At 43.8% G+C, this 20,713-nt stretch overlaps 1 protein-coding gene across 2 annotated transcripts in view; it reads left to right on the forward strand.

The window, feature by feature from the left end:
- Window positions 1–20,713, forward strand: part of LOC137412330 (phosphatidylinositol-3,5-bisphosphate 3-phosphatase MTMR6-like) — a 78,885-nt gene that overhangs the window by 51,566 nt on the left and 6,606 nt on the right. For both annotated transcript variants that reach the window (XM_078775458.1, XM_078775454.1), the window contains exons 11-12: window positions 11,203–11,252; window positions 19,781–19,981. In XM_078775458.1, the coding sequence (XP_078631584.1) occupies window positions 11,203–11,252; window positions 19,781–19,981 (251 nt within the window). The remainder of the gene's footprint in view (window positions 1–11,202; window positions 11,253–19,780; window positions 19,982–20,713) is intronic.

The raw sequence follows: 20,713 nt of genomic DNA on the forward strand, positions 1-20,713 counted from the left end.
GGTAGAGACGTATTTGTAAATTGTGTAAATACGGGGTAGGGGCAAGGGTAGAGTAGGTGACATGGGGGGTGACGAACAAGTAGGGACGAGCTTCCTCCGCTCGCTCTCCCGCGCCCTTCATGTCGCATTGCCCTGTGATTACGTGTGCTCTTGCGCCCTTGCCCTCCCGCTAATCTCTGCTTTGTCTTCTTTCCCCACTCATGGACCATGGTCTTTTGTCCGAGGGGAGTGTGAAGGTGCCCTGAATTGTGCGGCCGCACTCTTGCTGCCTGCACCTTGCTGCCTGCATGCCTGCCTGCACCGGTACACCCTATGGACCACACGTTCTGTGGCCTGGCACATATGGACCACACGTTCTGTGGCCTGGCACCTCTGCTGGGACAGACCTTTGCTGCCAGCAGTATCTGGCTTGCGGACCACTGTTTTAAGTGGCATCAATGCCCAGCAGTGGACCACCTGAGTTGGCCCTGCTGGCCATTTTTAAAAAGCAGACGCGGTGTGTGCCCTTTTTATTAATTAATTAACATCAAGTAAGAAGATTAAGCCAGAAGCCAAGATACATCGGCCCAGCAGAGGAGCGCAGAAGACATCATTCATTAATTATTTTGAAATGTTTTGGTGCATTTTCATGATGGTGTTTTTGTGCATTTTCTTTTATTAGGTGCATTTTTTGGTACATATGGGTATGGTGTATCGGTGCAGTGCATTGCAATGGCCTTTCCTCTTATCAAAATCTCTATTCTTTTTCCCACAAAAGACAGGTCCTGGGTTGTAGTTGTAAATAATTAATAGTAGTCTTGTAAATAATGCTCCCCACCGGCTATATGTGTAGATGGAAAACCATTCCGTAATTCGGTTAATTGTGGGCGTGAGTCAGTTAGGTAGGACGCAACGCAGCAGGGGGACATATCTAGTGTTAAAACTGTCGCACTCAGGGTAGTAGGTTAAAAGTAGAGGGTAACTACACCTAAGTGTCACATGTAGAGGTAAAGGATAGCCCTGATGTTTCGGCTTGGGACGAGCCTGGCAAAAGGATGGGTGCAGTGTTGCGGTTTTGAGAACCCACACTCTTGTAAATATCACATCATTAAAGGGTTAAGGGTAGCACCCCATAGTTAGGCCACAAGCAACACGTAGGTCACCATAGGACTTCAGTTATGTCATTAGTATGTGTATAGATAAGGCCATGTTTCCAATAGTTGAATCTGCGTTGTGTCAATCAAATAAGGAGTAGGCCCCATTCCATTCATTTTGCCAGCCTCCCTCTCCAAGCGATGCCATTAAGCGCGCCCTCCAGTCTGTGCCCCATGCCCCCTCCCGACTTGGTACACTCCTTGGCCAGCAGCCGCAGCCGTAGCTGCCCATGAGCTTGCTCAACGCCGCCATAAGCCACGAGGTGAGGCCTGGAAGAAGGTGTGGCCACGTCACCCAGCCGTCAAAGGCGGGGCCGGTAAGCAAGCACCAGCCAACCAGGGCTGTAGTAAGATCGCCTGATAGGCGTGGCTTTTGGGCTCGCGGAGCGATCGCTGCTTGAGTTATAAAAGTGCGAATGCAAAGCCCTTTTACAGGACTTGTTGGAAGGGTGGCTTGTGAAAGGACTGTACAGGACTTACCAGAGAGCACATTTGGAGAACTTACCCAGGCAACTCGTGAGTATAAGGACTGGTTGGAAATGCGCATTGAGAAGGACTTTTGAGAAGCATTGGTGTTGAAAGAGCTTGTTGGAAGCGTGCTTGTGAAAGGACTCTTGTTGGAACCTTGTGCTAAAACAGGACATTGGAGAGAGGGGGCGTTTGGCACGAGTGTGCACTTATTACATACGCCGCTAGGACACCAGCCTTCCCCCCATTATATAATTGTCCGTTCACATTCCACTACACGCAGAGCTGCCTGCCGGGTTTTGTCCGCTGGACCGGAGCCTGGCTGGAGCCTGGAAGCGCTGGTGACGATCAACCATCTACAATCCCCGTGTGAGTGTGTTTGTGAGACGGGCCTGTTTGTCCTGGGGTATTAAGAATAAGACTGTTTAAGGCTGCCCTGCATACTTCTTCTTCCTTCTTCTTCTTGTACATTTCTTTCGTTTCCTCTTTTCTTTGTACATAATTAATAAACCCATCTGTTCTTCCTCTTCTCTTGGTGTTCTCTCCATCCGATCGCATCAGTCTTTTCTCCATTGGGTAAACGTGGCACGATCGGAACCGCCATAATCGGGTTTAGTCCTTGCTTATGGCCCGAATCGCGGCTCGCTTCGCTCGGCGTGTCCACTAACATTCAGGACTCACGTCCACTAACATGGTTCGGACGGGAGTTATTTCCCTGCTTCACGGTCGGTGTTAGTAATTAGGTATTAGGACTAAGTTGACCAATAACCCTACCTAATACCGACCGGAAGGAGCGTATAACTTCCAGGATTCGCGTCGGCCAGATAAAAGAACAAGGGGATTAACCCCCCCTTGATAAGGAGAGAGCCGACGTTCGAGATCCGCTAACAATATATATATATATATATATATATATATATATATATATATATATATATATATTGTTGCGGAGATGAGGACTGTATTTTTTTGATTGTGTGCTGTATTATTATTATTATTGTTTATTCTGCGCCCCCCTACCTCCGGAGCTGTGTAAAGGTGAAAGGGCATCCCATAATTAGTCCACAAGCATACACGTCAGCCAAGTAATAGAATACCCCTGTTGATAGTTATCTCTTATTCTGTGTTCTAGGGTAAGGCTGTGTCTCCCATTAATTGAAGTACTCCATTGCACCAGTGAAAGAGAATAGATCCCCTTTCATTCCCATCCCCAAAATCCCCATTTCCTTTACATCCCCTCTCGTCATTGCCGAGCCTCGATTGCCCATATTACCTCCCCTCCAATAACCGCCATTGACCACGAGGCAGGGTCGGAGAAGAAAGGCGTGTCTCCACCTCGTCATAGAGGGGAAGAGGTGCGTGCCCGCCCGTCATCAAGGGCGGAGCCAGAGGGTCGCGCGACCAACCAGGGCCGAGGTGAGCACCCCGATGGGCGTGTCCAGAAGGCCGGCGGCTTAATCGCCGGAGGCGTTATAAAGGCGCGCACGCAGGAAGCAAGTGAGTCGGTTACAAGAGAGAGAGTCGTGAGGAGTCAGTCAGTGGAGTCGGTGGTCAGTTGGTTGCGTTGGTTGCGGTGAGGAGTCGGTGGTGGTGGTCAGTTGGTTGCATTGGTTGCGGTGAGGAGTCGGTGGTGGTGGTCAGTTGGTTGCGTTGGTTGCGGTGAGGAGTCGGTGGTAAAGAGTGAACGAACGCACAAGAAAGAGTTGAGGGTTTGGACCAGACGCGTCAGACGAGGCCTGGCAAAGTACGCGACGTCCACAGCAGCCACAACAGCAGCGTGGGGCCTGAACGGCGGCTGCTAAACGCGCCGGTTGTGCTGCAGGACCCCCCTTGGACCTTCCTCTCCCTCCAGCCATCCACCTCCTGCCATTCCATCCTTCTTGTGTACGTGAGTTTGTTTTGTTTGTTCTGTCCCTGGGTATTTAATTAAGTCTGTAGGTAAGCTAATATTTGCACTGTGTCACCTGCGTCTTATGTGTTGTAAATAAACCTTGATTGCTCCTTTTTGCTTGTGTAAATAATAAATCCCATTACTCGTCTGTACGTCTTCTCGTTTTATTCCTTTTCCTCTTTGCATTTCGTCGTTTTAGTCTTTTCCCTCATTGAGCAGCTGCGGTGCGATCCGGCCAACGTTTGGGTGGAATCGGGTGAGTCGGGGATCCTGTAACGGTCGCGGTCGGACCATCCGCTCGGCCCATCATAACATCTAAACCGCGATCAGTAACAATATATATATATATATATATATATATATATATATATATATATATATATATATATATAATTTGTGACTGACTATGAAATTTCGTAAATAGCCCCCTCTTTAGTCAAAATATACATTTCTCATTTGTGAGTACTTAGAATACTGTGAAAAAGTGTTAGACACAGTCAGGAGTTACAATATATGGATGTTGTAAGCATCAACAATTCACTCAAAGCCTCCACTGTTTTCTACTATTATAACAACTTTGATTGTTATTAATACAGTTTGCATGGGTGAGGAGAAATTAAGATTGTCATTTAGCAATCTTTAATATTGTTACGGTTTTGGAATAAAAGATAATCCCCCTCGTAGGTAGACGCACCACAACATGAAGCCTCGTAATAGTTCAGTTATTTATTAGTGAATGTAAGCGTAGTCCTTTCCTGTGTTAGTTTTGCGTTGAGCAGGCCCGTGAGTAGGGTGGTCTTTTGGCGCTAGCATGCCATGTGGCAGGCCTGAACAAGTCTGGCGAGGCCGAAGGGAGGTGCTGCAGGAGGGAGTGGCCGGTAAGCAACAAGCCGCCAATCAGGGCTTGAGGGGAGTGGCTAACCACGACGATGAGAGGTGGGGTTTGGAACTTTCGAGTAAGGCCGGACGGAGCCATAAAACCCTGCTCCGAGCCCCCCCCCCCCCCCACCTCAGATGAGTTTGAGTCACGAGTCAGTTCAGTTGTCGGAGCCCCTGTGAGAGTGAGTGGAGTTGTTGAGCTTGAGAACGCACGAGAACGCGCTGCAGAACGAGTGCATTGAATTGCTGGTTATCGTGATTGTGCACAAACTTTCCCCGTGCTCTGCGCTCTGCGCTGTGTTAATCGCGCGCTCGAGAAGACGACCCGTGCCGGGCCACAGACGCGCGATCTCCTCCTGCCTGCCTTCTCCTGCATACGTGCCGTGACCGCCAGAGACCCACGCCGAGCGACCGACGGCAAAGCGCGTTTGGCGCGCGAACTTCTTCTCTTCCTCTCCCCGTGTGCGTGAGTGGGCCCTGTGTCTGGGGATACGTTAAGGTTGATTAAGCTTCTGCTCTGTGTCCCATTTCCTTCTGCGAATCATTGTACATAAATAATAAATCGTGTTATTCCTCTTATTTGACCGTTTCCGTCCCTTCCATTGATTGGCCTCGCATGGTACGACTAGAACCGCTCGAAGCGGGTTCCATGAAAGTAACGGCATGAGTCACGCGATACGCATACCGCTCGGGCATACTCGATTAAGCGTGGCTTGTGCAAGGTTCGGTTCCCTCTTTTGTGGTAGCGTGGGTTAAAGGTACGTGCAACGTTGACCCGATACCCTTTTTCACGCTTGCTTCGGAAGTGGCGATTTGGCCTCGTGGACACGAAGACCCGGAGGGGAAAAAAGGGGTTTAATTCCCCCTTTGTAACGGGAACGGGCTTCGGGAGATCCGCAACAATATATAATGCTCTCCCAGAGAAGAAGGGAAGTCGGAAGTGGAATGCAAGAGCAGAGGTGGATTAGATGGAGGAGCGATTGAAACAGGAGGAAGTCATGGGGATGGTACAGCACAGGAAGCATGGCTTGGTGTGGATGAAGCATGAGTGATGGGGAAAGGCATGTGTGAAAGAGAGGAGGAAGATGGTTGAGAGGGAGGTGAGAAGAAAGGAGGAGGAGGGGAGATATGGGAAAGCAGTCGGACAGGCACAGCAAGGTGCTTGGACGCGGTGGGAAGGTGTGCGGGTGAGGACATTGAAGTGGAAAAAGATTTGGAGGATGGAGCCAATATTGAGTTTCCTGTTGCGGGAAACGTATGATGTGCTTCCGTCACCAGTAAACTTGAGATTGTGGGGGGTGTTGCAGGAGGAGAGATGTTATTTGTGTGGAGGTTTGGGAATGGTCCAGCATGCACCGAGTGCATGCTCAGTAGCATTGGCAGCAGGAAGATACAAGTGGCTGCATGATCAGGTGCTGGCGGTGGTAGTGCAGATGGTGCAACAAGAGGTGCTGAGATCGAGAGAGAGAAGAGTGGAGAAGGAGACCGATGGGGGAGAGGTGTTGTTTGTCAAAGAGGACCAAGTGGTAAGAGGTGGAAAGAGGAGGAGGTGGAAAGCAAAAGGGCTGTCAGATGCTTGTGATTGGCAGGTGGTGGCAGACCTAAACCCACAATTGGTATTCCCAGAGGAGATCTGTGTGACAAGGTTGCGGCCTGACATTGTCATCTAGTCGGGTGCAACAAGACAGGTCATCTTAGGGAAATTGTCTGTACCTTGGGAAGAGAACATTGAGGAGGTGCATGAAAGGAAGAGAGGAAAGTACAGTGAGCTGGAGGTAGAGTGTCGGGAGAAGGGTTGGCGAGTTTCCTGTCAGCCATTTGAGGTGGGGTGTAGAGGGTATATTGGCAATTCCTTTTCTGCATTTCTTGCTCGGCTTGGAGTGTGTTGGACAGAAAGAAGGAGGATGTGTGACAAGGTGGCCCAGGTTGCCTTGAAAGGCTCACTTTGGGTTTGGAGGAAGTTTATGTAGGCATGTCGAATGGTGTGTATAGATATATAGATATATATAGATATAATTTGTGACTGACTGCATGAAATTTCGTAAATAGCCCCCTCTTTAGTCAAAATATACATTTGTGAGCACTTATAATACTGTGCAAAAGTGTTGGACACATTCAGGAGTTACAATATATGGATGTTGTAAGCATCAACAATTCACTCAAAGCCTCCACTGTTTTCTACTATTATAACAACGTTGATTGTTATTAATACAGTTTGTTATTAATACAGTTTGTTATTAATACAGTATGTTTGCTTCCACAATCTACAGACTTGGCATTTAATATGGAATATTTTTTTTGTGGGGGTGAACTTACCTCTTCAAGATGTCTTAGAACCAAAAGTTCATTGGAATTATGTTGAAATTATTCTAGATTTTGTTAATGTGACCTTTAAAAGAAACAAAAACCACATTTGCCATTTCGAAACAAATAAATTGATCCTTGAAAGAGATGTAAACTGATATCGAACTCAATTCATGGACAGTACTGTGTTAAACTTCTGTACGTTTTCCAGAAGTATCTCTTTATTTTGCACATTAGCCAAATTTTTTTTAAACAAAAACAAAAGTTAAATTACGACTGCGATTACCGACAGTAAAATTACAGTTCAGTACTTCATGTAACCCCCACGAGCATTCAGGAGAGCACGTACACGTTGAGGCATGCTGTTCACGAGATTTGCCAAGGTTTGGACTGGAATCGCTTGCCATGCAGTGACAATAGCCTGCTGCAATTCACGCACAGAGGTCGGCTGCTGGTCCAAGTGGTCGATTTGACGCGTTAATTCTGCCCACAAGTTCTCTATCGGATTCATATCCGGGGACATGGCAGGCCACTCCATATGCTCTACACCACGGTCAGCAAGAAAGTGTTGGATCATGCGAGCACGATGAGGCCGTGCATTGTCATCTTGGAAGACAAAGTTTCCTCGAAAGGCTGCACGAGCAAATGGAAGCAATGTTTCTTCCAGAATGGCCCTGTACTTGAACTGGTTCAGGTTTCCATTCAGAACAACCAGGTCAGTTTTGCCCCCTGCATGAAAAGCAGCCAAAATGGTCACCCCACCACCTCCAGCTTGGACTCTTGGCACTATACAATCTTCATTGTAGGCTTCATGCACTTGTCTGCGCACTCGGACGTGGCCATCTTGACGATAGACCAGAAATCTAGACTCGTCCTTGAAGATCACATAATTCCAGTGTCCTGGCTGCCATTGACGGTGCTCTCTGGCCCACTGCAATCGGCGCTGGCATTGTTGTCTGGTCAGGCGTGGCTTTCCCAGGGGATGCCTGGCACGATAGCCTGCTTGAACCTGTCGTTGGTTGACTAGCCTTCTGGATACAGGCACATTTGTCAGTTGCTGCCGCTCAGCCCTAAGCCGATTAGCTGACTTGGTATGGCCATTTCGGACTAACCGGTGCAGCTGGCGATCATCCCTCCTTGTGGTTCTGTGGGGACGTCCTGGCCTCGGTATTGGAGCAGGGACACCCCTCTGAGCATTTCGTTTCAGGATCTTTGACACCTGACCTTGAGTGATGCCATACTGCCGAGCAATAGCACGCTCTTTCATGCTGTAATTTCGTAAAGCCACCACTCCATGACAAACAGCATTGTCGAGTTGACGGACCATCTCCAGAGGAAGCGGCAATAACTTTTGGAGACGTGCAGCAGTTGTTTTCCACTAATACAGAACGCAACAACCCTTGTATACCCGACTGTGAAGCCAATCGTCAAATGCACCTGTCCGTACATTTTGCCACGCCACCTGTGATATAATCCTGTTGTTGACTTCTTGCTGCGACAGACAATCAGTGACATGGTTCTTTTAACAAATAAATCACCAAAGTGTAAAAGAAACTCACCAGATTGATATACTGAGTTAAGAAAGTAAACCCAAGTCAAGAAAAAAATATATATTCCATATTAAATGCCAAGTCTGTAATATCCATGTCTGAATCTTCACCAAAATCTAATCTATTTGTTCTTGGCACACACAGCATGTCCACCAAGTTTCAATCGAATCCGTCCTTAACTTTTTTGAGTTATCCTGCTCACGGACAGACAGACAGATGGGTGAAAACATAACCTACATCCATCTTTAGTGGTGGAGGTAACAACAAGTACAGAGAAAGATCATCTATAATTAATTGACAAACCCAGCACTGGAAGACCAAAAAATGTGTCCATCAGGGATGAGCAATACTTGATAATATCCTTGAGGAATAGAAAGAAGACCAGAATTGAATTGACAACAGAACTGTCAGAAGACTCAGGTGTCGTTGTCCATCCATCAGCAGTACGAAGGTCACTTTTGAAATCGGGACTTAAAGGATGTGTTTCAGAAAGAAGAACCCTGTTAAGAAAGGGGGACAAGACGAAAAAGGCTAAAATATACACAAGAACGTAGAAATTAGACTATGGAGCAATGTTCAAAGGTGCTTTGAACAGATGAGTCAAATTGTATTTGGATCTAATCGAAGATGGTATGTGAGACGACAAAAAACTGAAACTGATAGAGCCTTGCTCAAAGACGACCATTTAGCATGGATGGAGGTTTAATTCAAATTTGGGGGTGCATATCGTTAAGTGGTGTTGGAAAATTGCAAAAACTTGATGGTAAATGCAATGCAAACATAGCAGCAATGTACAAACAAATTTGAATCAATCATGCTATCCCCGGTTCGTTTTTTATGCCTCCGCCGACAAAGTCAGCGGAGGCATTATGTTTTCAAGTTGTCCGTCAATCTGTCCGTCCGTACGGGCTAAACCTCATTTTTCTCAGCAACCATATGTCCGATTGAGACAAAAACTTTCAGGGTAGGAGTGACACCCATGCAGAATGTTTTTTTATGATAATTGTGACGTCACAGGTCACATGGTATGGCAGCTATCTTGGATTAAAAGCAAATAATAAAAAAATTATTTCTCGGAAACCGCTGAATGAAAATTTTTTAGACTTGCCACATTTTCAGAATCATTGGAATCTCCCGTGATGAAGCTAACTCTGAGGGCCTTTCACTCGCTCACCGCAGGCAGGTTGGTGGTCTTTGTCTTCTACGGGCTCCTCTCTGGCCTAGCTCCCCCAGCTCTGTCTGTGCTCTGTCCCCCAAATTCCTACAGGTTGCACAAGATCTGCCAGCAACCCTCTTATGGTGAAACTGCCAAAATCAAGACTCTCTATTCACCTTCACTCTTTCATTCCTCTTTTCTCCCGCCTCTGGAGCAAACTCCCTCACTCTATTCAATCCCACTCCTCCCTCCCGGTCTTTGAAACGGCTGTTCACCACCATCTCTTGTCTTCCCCATCCAAAACCTTGATCTTTTCTGCCCCCGTTAATTCACCCCAGATCCACATTTTTGAAATTCCGACTTCTTTCCCGGAAGTACTAGCAGTGTCCATGTGCTTTATACTTCTCCCAACCCCCCCCCCCCCCCCCTTCCCGTGCTTCCTCCCCCTAAGGCTTCTCCCTCCCACAGATCTCCCGATGTCCCTGCTCTAAAATGTAGTACTTGTGTGCTTCCCTCTCTCTCTCCCCATCTTGTCTCCCGCTCCCTTTATCTTATGTTTTATGTGTCAGTTTGTCTTTTTGTGATTAATGTTAGCTCTTACACAAGCCTCGATCTTGTATACAAAAAAAAAAAATTTGTCAAGTACTCCCAATGGGGGAACAAAAACATGATAATGATGACATCATAGGTGAAGTGTTTGCCAAATGTTTTGCAAACACCAGCCAAAAATGTTTTAATTGAATTCCTTATCCTAAAAATCTGAAATTGCATGCACATGATCTATGACCCATTTGTATTTAAATATTACATTTATGACATCATAGGTCACATGGTTTGGCAGCCATATTGGATTGAAGGAAAATATTAAATAATTATATCTCTGAAACTGCTCACCCTATCGATGCGAAACTTTACAAATATCTAACAGCACTGTTGCATACAGTTTGAAAATGATGTCATAGGTCACGTGGTTTGGCAGCCATCTTGGATAGAAAAACGAACGTTATCTGATCAACACAAAACTTCACAAACGTGATCCCCCAATCCAAACATATGCAGAGTGATGGCATCTACCCATTGTGGGACTATGCGGAGGCATATTGGCGACAGTCGCATTGTTCTAGTTTTTTTTCCCCCCCTTTGTTGACTTTGGAAGGCCTGGAAAGAAGCATGGAACATCATTATAACATTATTTGTGGAAAAATTCAATGACCAGTTCATAACGACATTATTTGAAAGTGTCAAGAAAAATTTCAGTGGTTTTGAAGAAAAAGTGTGAACGTACTTGCTTTTAGTTTACATTGAGGTATATTGTGTTGTGTATAAATTTGGTTATTTGAATATGATTTTTTTTTTTCATAAAGGTGAATTTGCCTTGAATATGAAGTGTTTCCTTTTGTGTCAGGGTAGAAAAATGCAAAATGTCTCAGAATTTTGTACAGCAGTGTACACCATATTAATTGTGGTACACATGGGCACAAATATAGGCATTTCTTCCAGGGCTCTCATCCAGTTGCAGCATCTCTGTGCCGAGTGGAGACATATGTTGTATACACCAACAATCTATCAGAAGTGTAACTTTCATTGGAATAATCTGTGCAAAAGGTTGATCTGCAAACTGCATTAAATAGTACCACTTCCATCATATAGCCACAATTGGCAAACAATGTTTGAAGTAATTACAAACTACTTGGGCATGAGGCATGGCCACATAATTCATGTTTTTGTTTTAACCAGGTTTGGTATTCAAAGGTTCCTGATGGTGCAAATATATGAGTGCAAAGGTCAATTTATAACTTATTTTCTTCTCTCTGTTCACAGACTGTGATTGAAAAAGAATGGATAAAATTTGGTCACAAGTTTGCACAAAGGTGAAGTGTATTATTGCACACAGATCATTTGTTTTGATGTAAAAAGACTTGCAGTATTTCTTGTGAAATTACATCTAATTTATCCTTTCAATCTCTAACTCCTCTCCCCTTCCTCCCCCACACAACTCTTCTTTTCATTTTAGTTCTTTCTCCAATCCTTCAGAACATTGCACCTTTAATTTTTTAAAACTTTTTTTGCTCTTTCAGAAATGTCAAGCTTCTGGCAATCATTGTATTTCTGCTCCCTTTCCCCCACCCCTCCCCCCCCCCCCTCCTTCTTCTAAATTTATCAATCTTGAGATGAATGTAAATTGAGGGGCGGAGGGGGAGGGCCGGGGTGAAGGCTATATCTCCAATCAAATTGAAGGTTCTTTCTTTCTCCAAAAAAAAAGTTCAAACAGGAAGAGAGGAGTAAATGACGTTGTTGACAAACATGCTTTGCTTCTTTGTATGCTGAATGTCTTATTTTGCATCACTTTATTAAGATTGTGATAGTGATCTTGATTGAAAAAACATTATCGACTGCATACTAGAAAGTAAAGCCAAGGAAAAGTTGGGGGAGGTGGTGTTAGAGGGGCTGGAAAAATTAGTGGAGTGGGGTATGGGGGCTAAATTCCTTCTGGTGCTTCATCACCATTTTACAGACATCGCACCCAAAATCCCATATTTTATTTATACTGTGAAACATGTACATCTATACAGCTGAAGACAAATTTTATGATAAAACAATAGTTTTGACCAAAAATAAAGGTTTTTCTTTTTCCATTGAAGACCCCCAACATGGTGAAGTCTGGGAAGCTCTACTGAAATGTTCAATGATCAGTCATGTTACATCAATGGATGATATGATTAATTTGTGATAAACATCTATCCAACAAAAGGTATTTTGAACAGGGGGTGTGTGGACCCCCTCAGTTTCCACAAGCAGGGTTCAGGGGGTCTGCAGAGCAAGAAGAGGAAAAAACAAAGTAAGAAAATACAGTGCCTTCAGAAAGTATTCACATCCCTTGACTTTTTCACATTTTGTTATGTTACGGTAATGCCTAAATTTAATATGGATTAAATTGAGATTTTTTTTGGCACTGATCGACACATAATACCCCATAATGCCAAAGTGGAATCATTTTTTTTAGAAATTTTACAAATTAATTTAAAATGATGTTTAAATGTCTTGAGTTGATAAATATTCAACCCCATTGCTATGACACTCCTAATTGAGCTCAGGTACCTCCAATTTCCTTTGTTCATCCTTGAGATGTCTGTCTGGAACTGGATTGGAGTCCACCTGTGGCCAGGTCAATTGATTGGACATGATTTAGAAAGAAACACATTTCTACAGTGCATTCAGAAAGTATTCAGACCCTTTCACTTTTTTCACATTTTGTTATGTTGCAGCCTTATGCTGAAATCGTTTCAATTCATTTTTTCCCTCATCAATCTACACTCAATACCCCATAATGACAAAGAGAAAACAGGACTTTAGAAAGTTTTGCAAATTTATTAAAAAGAAAAAACTGAAATATCACATTGACATAAGTATTCAGACCCTTTGTTATGACACTTGAAATTTAGCTCAGGTGCGTCCCATTTCTCTTGATCATCTTTGAGATGTTTCTACATCTTGATTGGAGTCCACCTGTGGTAAATTCATTTGATTGGACATGATTTGGAAAGGCACACCTGTCTATATAAGGTCTCACAGCTGACGATGCATATCCAAGCAAAAACCAAGCCATGAGGTTGAAGGAACTGCCTGCAGAGCTCAGAGACAGGATTGTGTCGAGGCACAGATCTGGGGAAGCCTACAAAAAAAATTCTGCTGCATTGAAGGTTCCCAAGAGCACAGTGGCCTCCATAATTATTAAATGGAAACTAAAGTCCAAGGAACTGTACGTAGAACTCCGAGATAGAATTGTTAGGAGGCATTGATCTGGGGAAGGGACTAAAACAATTTATAGTGTTGAAAGATCCCAAGAACACAGAGAGCTCCATCATTAGGAAATGGAAAGAATATGGAACTACCCAGACTCATCCTAGAGCTGGCCGTCCGACCAAACTGAGCCACAGGGCAAGAAGGGCCTTGTTGATGGAGGTGACCAAGAACCCAATGACCACTCTGACTGAACGACAGAGTTCCTTGGCTGAGATGGTAGAACCTGCCGGAAGCCCAACAGTCTCTGCAGCACTTCACAAATCTAGGCTTTATGTGAGAGTGGCCAGACGGAAGCCACTCCTGAGGAAAAGGCACATGGAGTTTTAAAAAAAGGCATGTGAAAGACTGAGCATGAGGCAAACGTTTCTGTGGTCTGTCTGGTGAAAACCGAGAACAGATAATCACCCATCTATCACCATCCCTACCGTGTACCATCCTTCAACGAACGAATCATCTGGGGGTCCCATTCTTCAGCCCTTTCCTTAAGTTATTTTGCCATTCTCACTTGGGTTGCGAGGCGTTCCAGTGATGGGCCTTCTTATTCTTCATCCCCTGGACCCTCTTCTTCCTCTTCTTCTTCCTCACTTGCTGACTTCGTCATCTCCGCCAGGTCTTCGTCCGTTAACGGATCTGAGTGGGTCTCGAGCAGCTCCTCAACGTCATCGGGAGTCATATCGTTGAAGCCATCTCCTCCTAGTAATTTTGCCAGCTTCACTGCCTTATCTACTGCAGAGTGGTGGACTTCGTCAGGAGAGAAACCCTTGTACACGTAATCGTGGACTACTTCTGGCCACAATTTTTTCCAGCAGGCATTCAAAGTTTCTGTCTTCATCTCCTTTATGGCCATCTGAATATTTTGCAGACACGTTGCAATGGTGTACTCATGCCAGTACGCCTTCAGCGAGAAGTTTTCGTCTGAGTCCATAGCCTCGACCAGGTGCTGCAGGGTGTTTCGCATATAAAGTGCCTTAAATGCGCGAATGACGCCTTGATCCATGGGCTGTATCAGCGATGTGGTGTTTGGCGGTAAGAACTCTATTTGTACGCCATCATACGACAGGTCGAGCGCGTGACCTCCTGCATTATCCATGAGCAACAGCACTTTGAACTCGAGTCCTTTTTCTGCGAGATAAAGCTTGACCTCGGGAATGAAGCACTGGTGGAACCAATCCGATGTGAGGAGTTTCGTAATCCAGGACTTCTGGTTGTGCATCCAATACACTGGCAGCAGGTTCTTATTTTTGTTTTTGAGGACCCTTGGGTTTTTGGACTTATAAATAAGACCAGGTTTTATCATAAAGCCCGCAGCATTCCCACACATTACTAAAGTCACCCAATCTTTGTGGGCCTTAAATCCAGGGGCTCTGGCTTCCTCGATCATGATGAAAGTGCGAGACGGCATCTGTTTCCAAAATAAGGCTGTCTCATCCATATTAAAAACTTGTTCAGGCTTATAACCCCCTATAACGAAATCATCTGGGCAAACTAGCGCAAGCAACCCAAGCTTGGTTTTCCATACGCGCGATTCTTTGTCTACTCATTTATAATGCGTATTTTATTTCGATTTACTGTAATATTCTTTTAATATAGGTTTTAATTAATGTGTTATATTTTTATTTATATTATTATTAATTTTTTAGGCTAGAAAATGCTTATTTTACCGCAAAAATAATTAAAATCTAAAAAAATAAAAATACCTCTCGGCCGCAGAATCCCGCGATATAATGAAAAATCCGATATATAATTTTACATATACTAGCGAGAAAAACCCACGATGTACCGAAGCCGCGAAAAGTGAAGCGCGATATAGCGAGGGATGACAGTATATGTATATATATATATATATATATATATATATATATATATATATATATATATATATATATATATATATATATTGTTATGGAACCCAACGTCGGCCTCTGTTCCCCTTATCGAGGGGGGGGACTAATCCCCTCGTTTATGACTGACCGACGGGGTCCCTGACGCTGCCCAGCTACCTCCGGAAAGGTAGGTGCACAGCCCCGTTCGTACCGCGGACAGATGTTAATTGCCGAGCGGTTTTAGCAACCGCGGCACGAACTATTAACAATTACTAGACCCGATCCTTGAACGTTGGCCAAATCGTGCCACAGGTTTTCAATGGGGAAAAGACAAAGACGACGGATGTGAAGATGAGGAAGACAGCAAGGTAGGAAATACAAATATGATTTATTTCTACCTATTATGTACACCCAAAAGAAACCAAGGAAGAAGGAAAGATAAGAAAATAAAGGCAGAAAGAGGGACGGACCAGAAGGACACAGTGCAATTTTAACTTATTCTAAACAGGCTTAACGTATACCCCAGGACAAGACACACAGAACAAACTCACGTACACAAAAGGATGGAAGGACAGGAATGGTTTGGGACGGCAGAGGAGGGTCCAGGTAGATGGTAGGCGTCGAGGTCCAGCTCTAAGCGCGCGCTCCGATCCGCGCTCTTGGGGTCGAGGCGAAAACCCGGCAAACACAGCGCCGCTTCGGGCTGGCAGCGAGGAGCCGGCAGCTCCACGTATTTGGTTTCACACCGGCGGCTGTCTCCCGCGTCCTCCGCCTCCTGTGTCTCCGACGCTCTTTTCCTCTTCCGCAGAATCTGCCTCTGGTCCAGCGCACCTCCCTCAAATCCCTCTCACTGCTTCTCCTCTGGCCCCTTACGCATCTCTTCTCACCTCCTCTGCCACGAAAAGGCTTGCGCGGGCGCTTATATAACGCGCTTCCAGATCAATGCGCGCCATGCCCGTGATGGTATCTCATCAGCCCTGGTTGGCTGGTTGGGGCTCGCTGGCTCCACCTTTGATGACGAGGTGGTGCCACGCCCATGATCCGACGGCTCCTCCTCCTCCTTCTCCAGCTTAACCATTTGCGTAATGGAGGTTTTGGGGCGATTTGAGCGAGCCCCAGCCAAAGGGCAGCGAACGCTGCCGCCAATTCCGTTTTGGTGGCAATTGAAAAGGGATTCTACTTTGTTCCAATTTGGTGCAATGCAGTGTTAACTAGTGGGAAGACAGAACCTTAACCTAATACACATAATAAGGAAATAACTACTGAACAAAGGAAATCTATGATTTGCTGTGTGATTGTATATGGAATAACTACGGGAACGACCTTTGACCTTTATACACAACAAATGGAGGAAGGAGGGTGATATTTTACAACAAGTAAACACAATTCTCATATCCATAACAATATATATATATACTACTGGTCAAAAGTTTTCGAGCACCTCAATTTTTCCGGTTTTTATTGAAATTTACGCAGTTTAATGTCCAGTGAATAACCTGAAATGGTAAAAAGGTAAGCAGTAAACTGCTCGAGGTTAAAGGAAAAAAAGTTTGGGTTAGCAAAAACGGAAAAATAATGTAATTTGCACAGTTATGTTGTAAAAAAAAAAAAAAAAAAAAGGCCTTCTTCAGGGAACAAGTTATTGGTTAACAACTTACAGCTGTTCTGCAGCAATGTAAGTAAATTAAGCCTTGAAGGTTGATGCAAACAATTCCTACAGGTGTCCCAACCTCTGCTGATTACTTGATTACAAACCCCCTGTCTGTATAAAAGCAGTATTGGAACAGACTGTTATTACACCCTCTGAAGCATTATTTGGACAATATTGCACTGCAGGAAGTAGTATATTGGAAACTGGAGGAAACTCTGACAGGAAGAGGTCTGGCAGACCCAAAACCACAACAGAATCAGAAGTCATGTTTCTGAGTCAACAGCTTGCGTGATAGGCGGCTCACAGGACAACAGCTTCAACCACAGCTTAACACTGGTCGAAGTAAGCAAGTCTCAGTTTCAAGATGGCAAAGATGGTTAAAGATTTCAAGATGGCCATTGCTACTAAGATGGCAAAATAAGAAAAAGAGGCTTGCCTAGGCCATGAAGCACCGCCAGTGGACTACTGAAGACTTGTAGAATGTCTTATGGACCGATGAATCAAAATTTGAAATCTTTGATTCATCACGCAGGGTTTTTGTATGCCGTCGAGTAGGCAAAAGCATTGTTTCTCAGTGTGTGACACCAACTGTCAAACATGGAGGAGGAAGTGTGATGGTCTGGGGCTCTTTTGCTGGATCCAGAGTCGGCGACTTGCACAGAATCATTGGCACCCTGAACCAAAATGGCTACCTCAGCATTTTGCAGCGCCATGCAATACCCTCTGGTATACGCCTCGTTGGTCAGGGGTTCATCCCACAGAAAGATAATGACCCTAAACACACCTCCAGGCTATGTCAAAACTACCTTCGAGGAAAAGAACAAGACGGTAGGTTTCAAATCATGGAATGGCCAGCACAGTCTCCAGACTTAAACCCCATCGAGCTGGTTTGGGATGAACTGGACAGAAGGGTGAAAGCAAAGCAACCTACAAGTGCAACACATTTGTGGGAACTTCTGCAACAGTGTTGGGAAGAACTTCCCGAACAATATTTGATTTCAATTGTAGAAAGAATGCCACGAGTGTGTTCAGCGGTTATATCTGCAAAAGGTGGCTACTTTGCTGAGTCAAAAATTTAAATTAAATTTTGTTAAACAAAATGATTCTATGATTTCTTTTTTATCTCCAATTGTTTATTTGTTCTATGCTTAATTTCAGAGTACATCGAGACATTAAACTGTGCAAATTTCAATAAAAACTGGAAAAACTGAGGTGTTCTAAAACTTTTAACTGGTGCTGTATAATCTGGTAACTGGATCCAGATCTTCATCACAATCTAATCATTTCTTGCTTGTCACACACTGAACCTGTCCACCAAGTTTCGTCTGAATTCATCCATAACCACTTGAGCTATCCTGCTCACAGACAGACAAACAGGGGTGAAAACATAACCTCCATCCACCATCGGTGGTGGAGGTAAATATAAGTAGTACAAAAAATGTTAAATTGTATTTATAACCAATATGGAAAGACTTGCAGGAAAGATTTGAACTTGCACAATGTTGTGATGCCTTGCACACACTGGTGGTTCAATCTTGTCTGCTGAAGAAGAGGACAAGATTATTCAATTTTCTACCAAGAGTGTACAAAGAACTTGATATTTTAGGTTCTGGATTGGTAGTCAGAATGAACCAGTTGTAACATGAATGGCCTGATAGGTGGGAGGCCTCTGATTGAGTTGAGATGCCGAAACTAAATTAAGAACCCCATCTTCAGACCGTTAAGAATTTAGCACAATTTGACTTTATGTGCACTCATTCAAAGCACGTGCTTATTCAATTTATACACATGGGAGGATCGACTTTAGAACCAAAACAAAACGACGATTATTGAAAAATGAGTTTAATGATTAATAATAAAAATGAGAACTGTGGTGTCTATTACTGTTCTATCTCCCATTTATGGCGATCACTTCCCTCGCTACATTTGAAAAGCTGCACATGCAGGAAACTCTCAACATTCACTTTTGAAATGACGTGAGAACAGGCATTTATAATGTTGATAAATTTTATTTCGCAAGCAGGATATTCTACACTAAATTGTTAGGAATTAATCATACGATCATTAACATTTCAAAATGTGACATAACTTGAAGAATAAAAATCGTGATGCAATATAGTGAGTCACTTTCTTTTCCCTTCCAGTAACCTTTAAAATCAACATGAACATCTGGATTAAAGCAGATTTAACAGATCTTCATCATGAAGTTATACACAATTTAAAATAGCTATATGTTGCCCTCTTTTCAGACTAATCCGACCTTCACTGCCCGACGTTGCACCACCATTTTGCGGTGGGCAGTATAAGTAGCTCAGAGCTTTGGTTCTGAGTGAAACCAAGAGTGCAACACAATTGACCTTTATAAAGTCCATTAAATAATTTAAATTTATAGTTTTACTTTTCCCATCACTGGGAACGGGTACTTTTGCTGGTTAATAAATAAGGATGGGAAGGGATCATGACGGCGGGGAAGACGTGCACTTGTTATTAAACTGAAACGGGTTCGTATAACTTAAAACGATGCCTTACACACAACCAGATGTGCATGGGAGGATAGAAAGACAGGGTGAGAATGAAGGGAAATAAAACTGGGATGATCCCCTCGACGAGTCACTTGGATGTCATTTAAGGATGAAGGGCTCTTCAGTCAATCAGGTCCCGTCAGTTGGGGAAATCCTCGGGTAAGACAAACTCTATGTTTGATGGTTCTGATGTTTGATGATGACAGATATTTGCACAGTCGAAATCTCGACGAAGAAAGGGAGCGCAGCTGATATTTCAGACATTCTTGAAATTGGTTGCAAATTACTGAAGTTCTGACTTTAGGCACATAATTATTTTAAAGTTTGCTATCAAGATAGAGTTAAGTATCGGGTAATGTGGAATTAGTATCACTTAAAACATCCCTTGTGTGTGAAGTTAATGTATTAGGAATAACTGTTACTGTTCAATAAATTATTATAATTCATGAGGAACAACTTGAGGAACAAAAATAAGTGTGTGCGTGTGCATGCTGTGGTGCTGCCTGTTAACTCTTTTGATACAACCCTTCTAACCCACACTTCTCCCCATCTAACCCCGACCTAGAACTATTATTTAAGACATTATGGAATCATTCCAGATGCGGACACCTGGAAGGAGACATCAAGGAGACGTCGCCTGTGTTTCTGCAGTTCTTGGAGACTGTGTGGCAACTGGCTCAACAATTTCCCCTGGCATTTGAATTTGGAGAAGAATTGCTGATTCAACTGCATCACCACACCACTTCTTGCCAGTTTGGAAACTTTCTGGGAAACTGTGATAACAAACGCCAGATGCTCGGGTCTGTCTTCCATATCTGCAGCCTCAGTAATCTACATCTTTTAAACACTTGCCTCAATAATTTTGATCACCCTCATCCACCATTTAATTGCCTCAGCCTCCTCTACAATCCTTAAGCTGCCAATCTTTCATGCTGCCAACCATTCCAAAATTGTAAAAATAGTCTGACATCTTTCTCCTATCATGTAGTTAAGGTTCACAGCCGTGTAGCTTATTTGTTCCAATCTTCAATCGACTTTCGCTTTTGTAACTGGAGAGTTCATAGAACACCTTGCCCCATGCAGTGTTCGAGTTATAATGCAATTGAAATAAAATAATTATTTTAAAGGTTGTATTTGAAAAATCCGGAATTTTAGCGCCGTTGATGATGTCTTATACACCACCTTATTTAACATGTCCAAGTACTGCTACATGGCAGGGTTTTGAAAGTGTAAAAAAGACGATTTGTGTTCTACAGTGTTCAAGTATAAAATAGAGACTTTAAATGTTGTAGAAAAAAAAATCTAGAAGTTTACCTCTCCAGATACCAGTGTCTTGTACACCAACTTATTTAACACGTTACATTAGCTCTTTGTACCTGTGTCCTTTTTAGCATCCTTAAAAACTAAGTTTCCTGTTTGGAATCATTTTCAATTTCGTTTGACTGCCAGGCAAACAGATGGTCTCGCTCCGACCTGTGGATGTGCGATCGGGATGAATTCAGAGCCAGAGTACTGCTTAATTGCAGGTTGCT

Source organism: Myxine glutinosa, chromosome 1 (assembly GCF_964187855.1).
Source record: "Myxine glutinosa chromosome 1, kmMyxGlut1.1, whole genome shotgun sequence".
NCBI lineage: Eukaryota > Metazoa > Chordata > Myxini > Myxiniformes > Myxinidae > Myxine > Myxine glutinosa.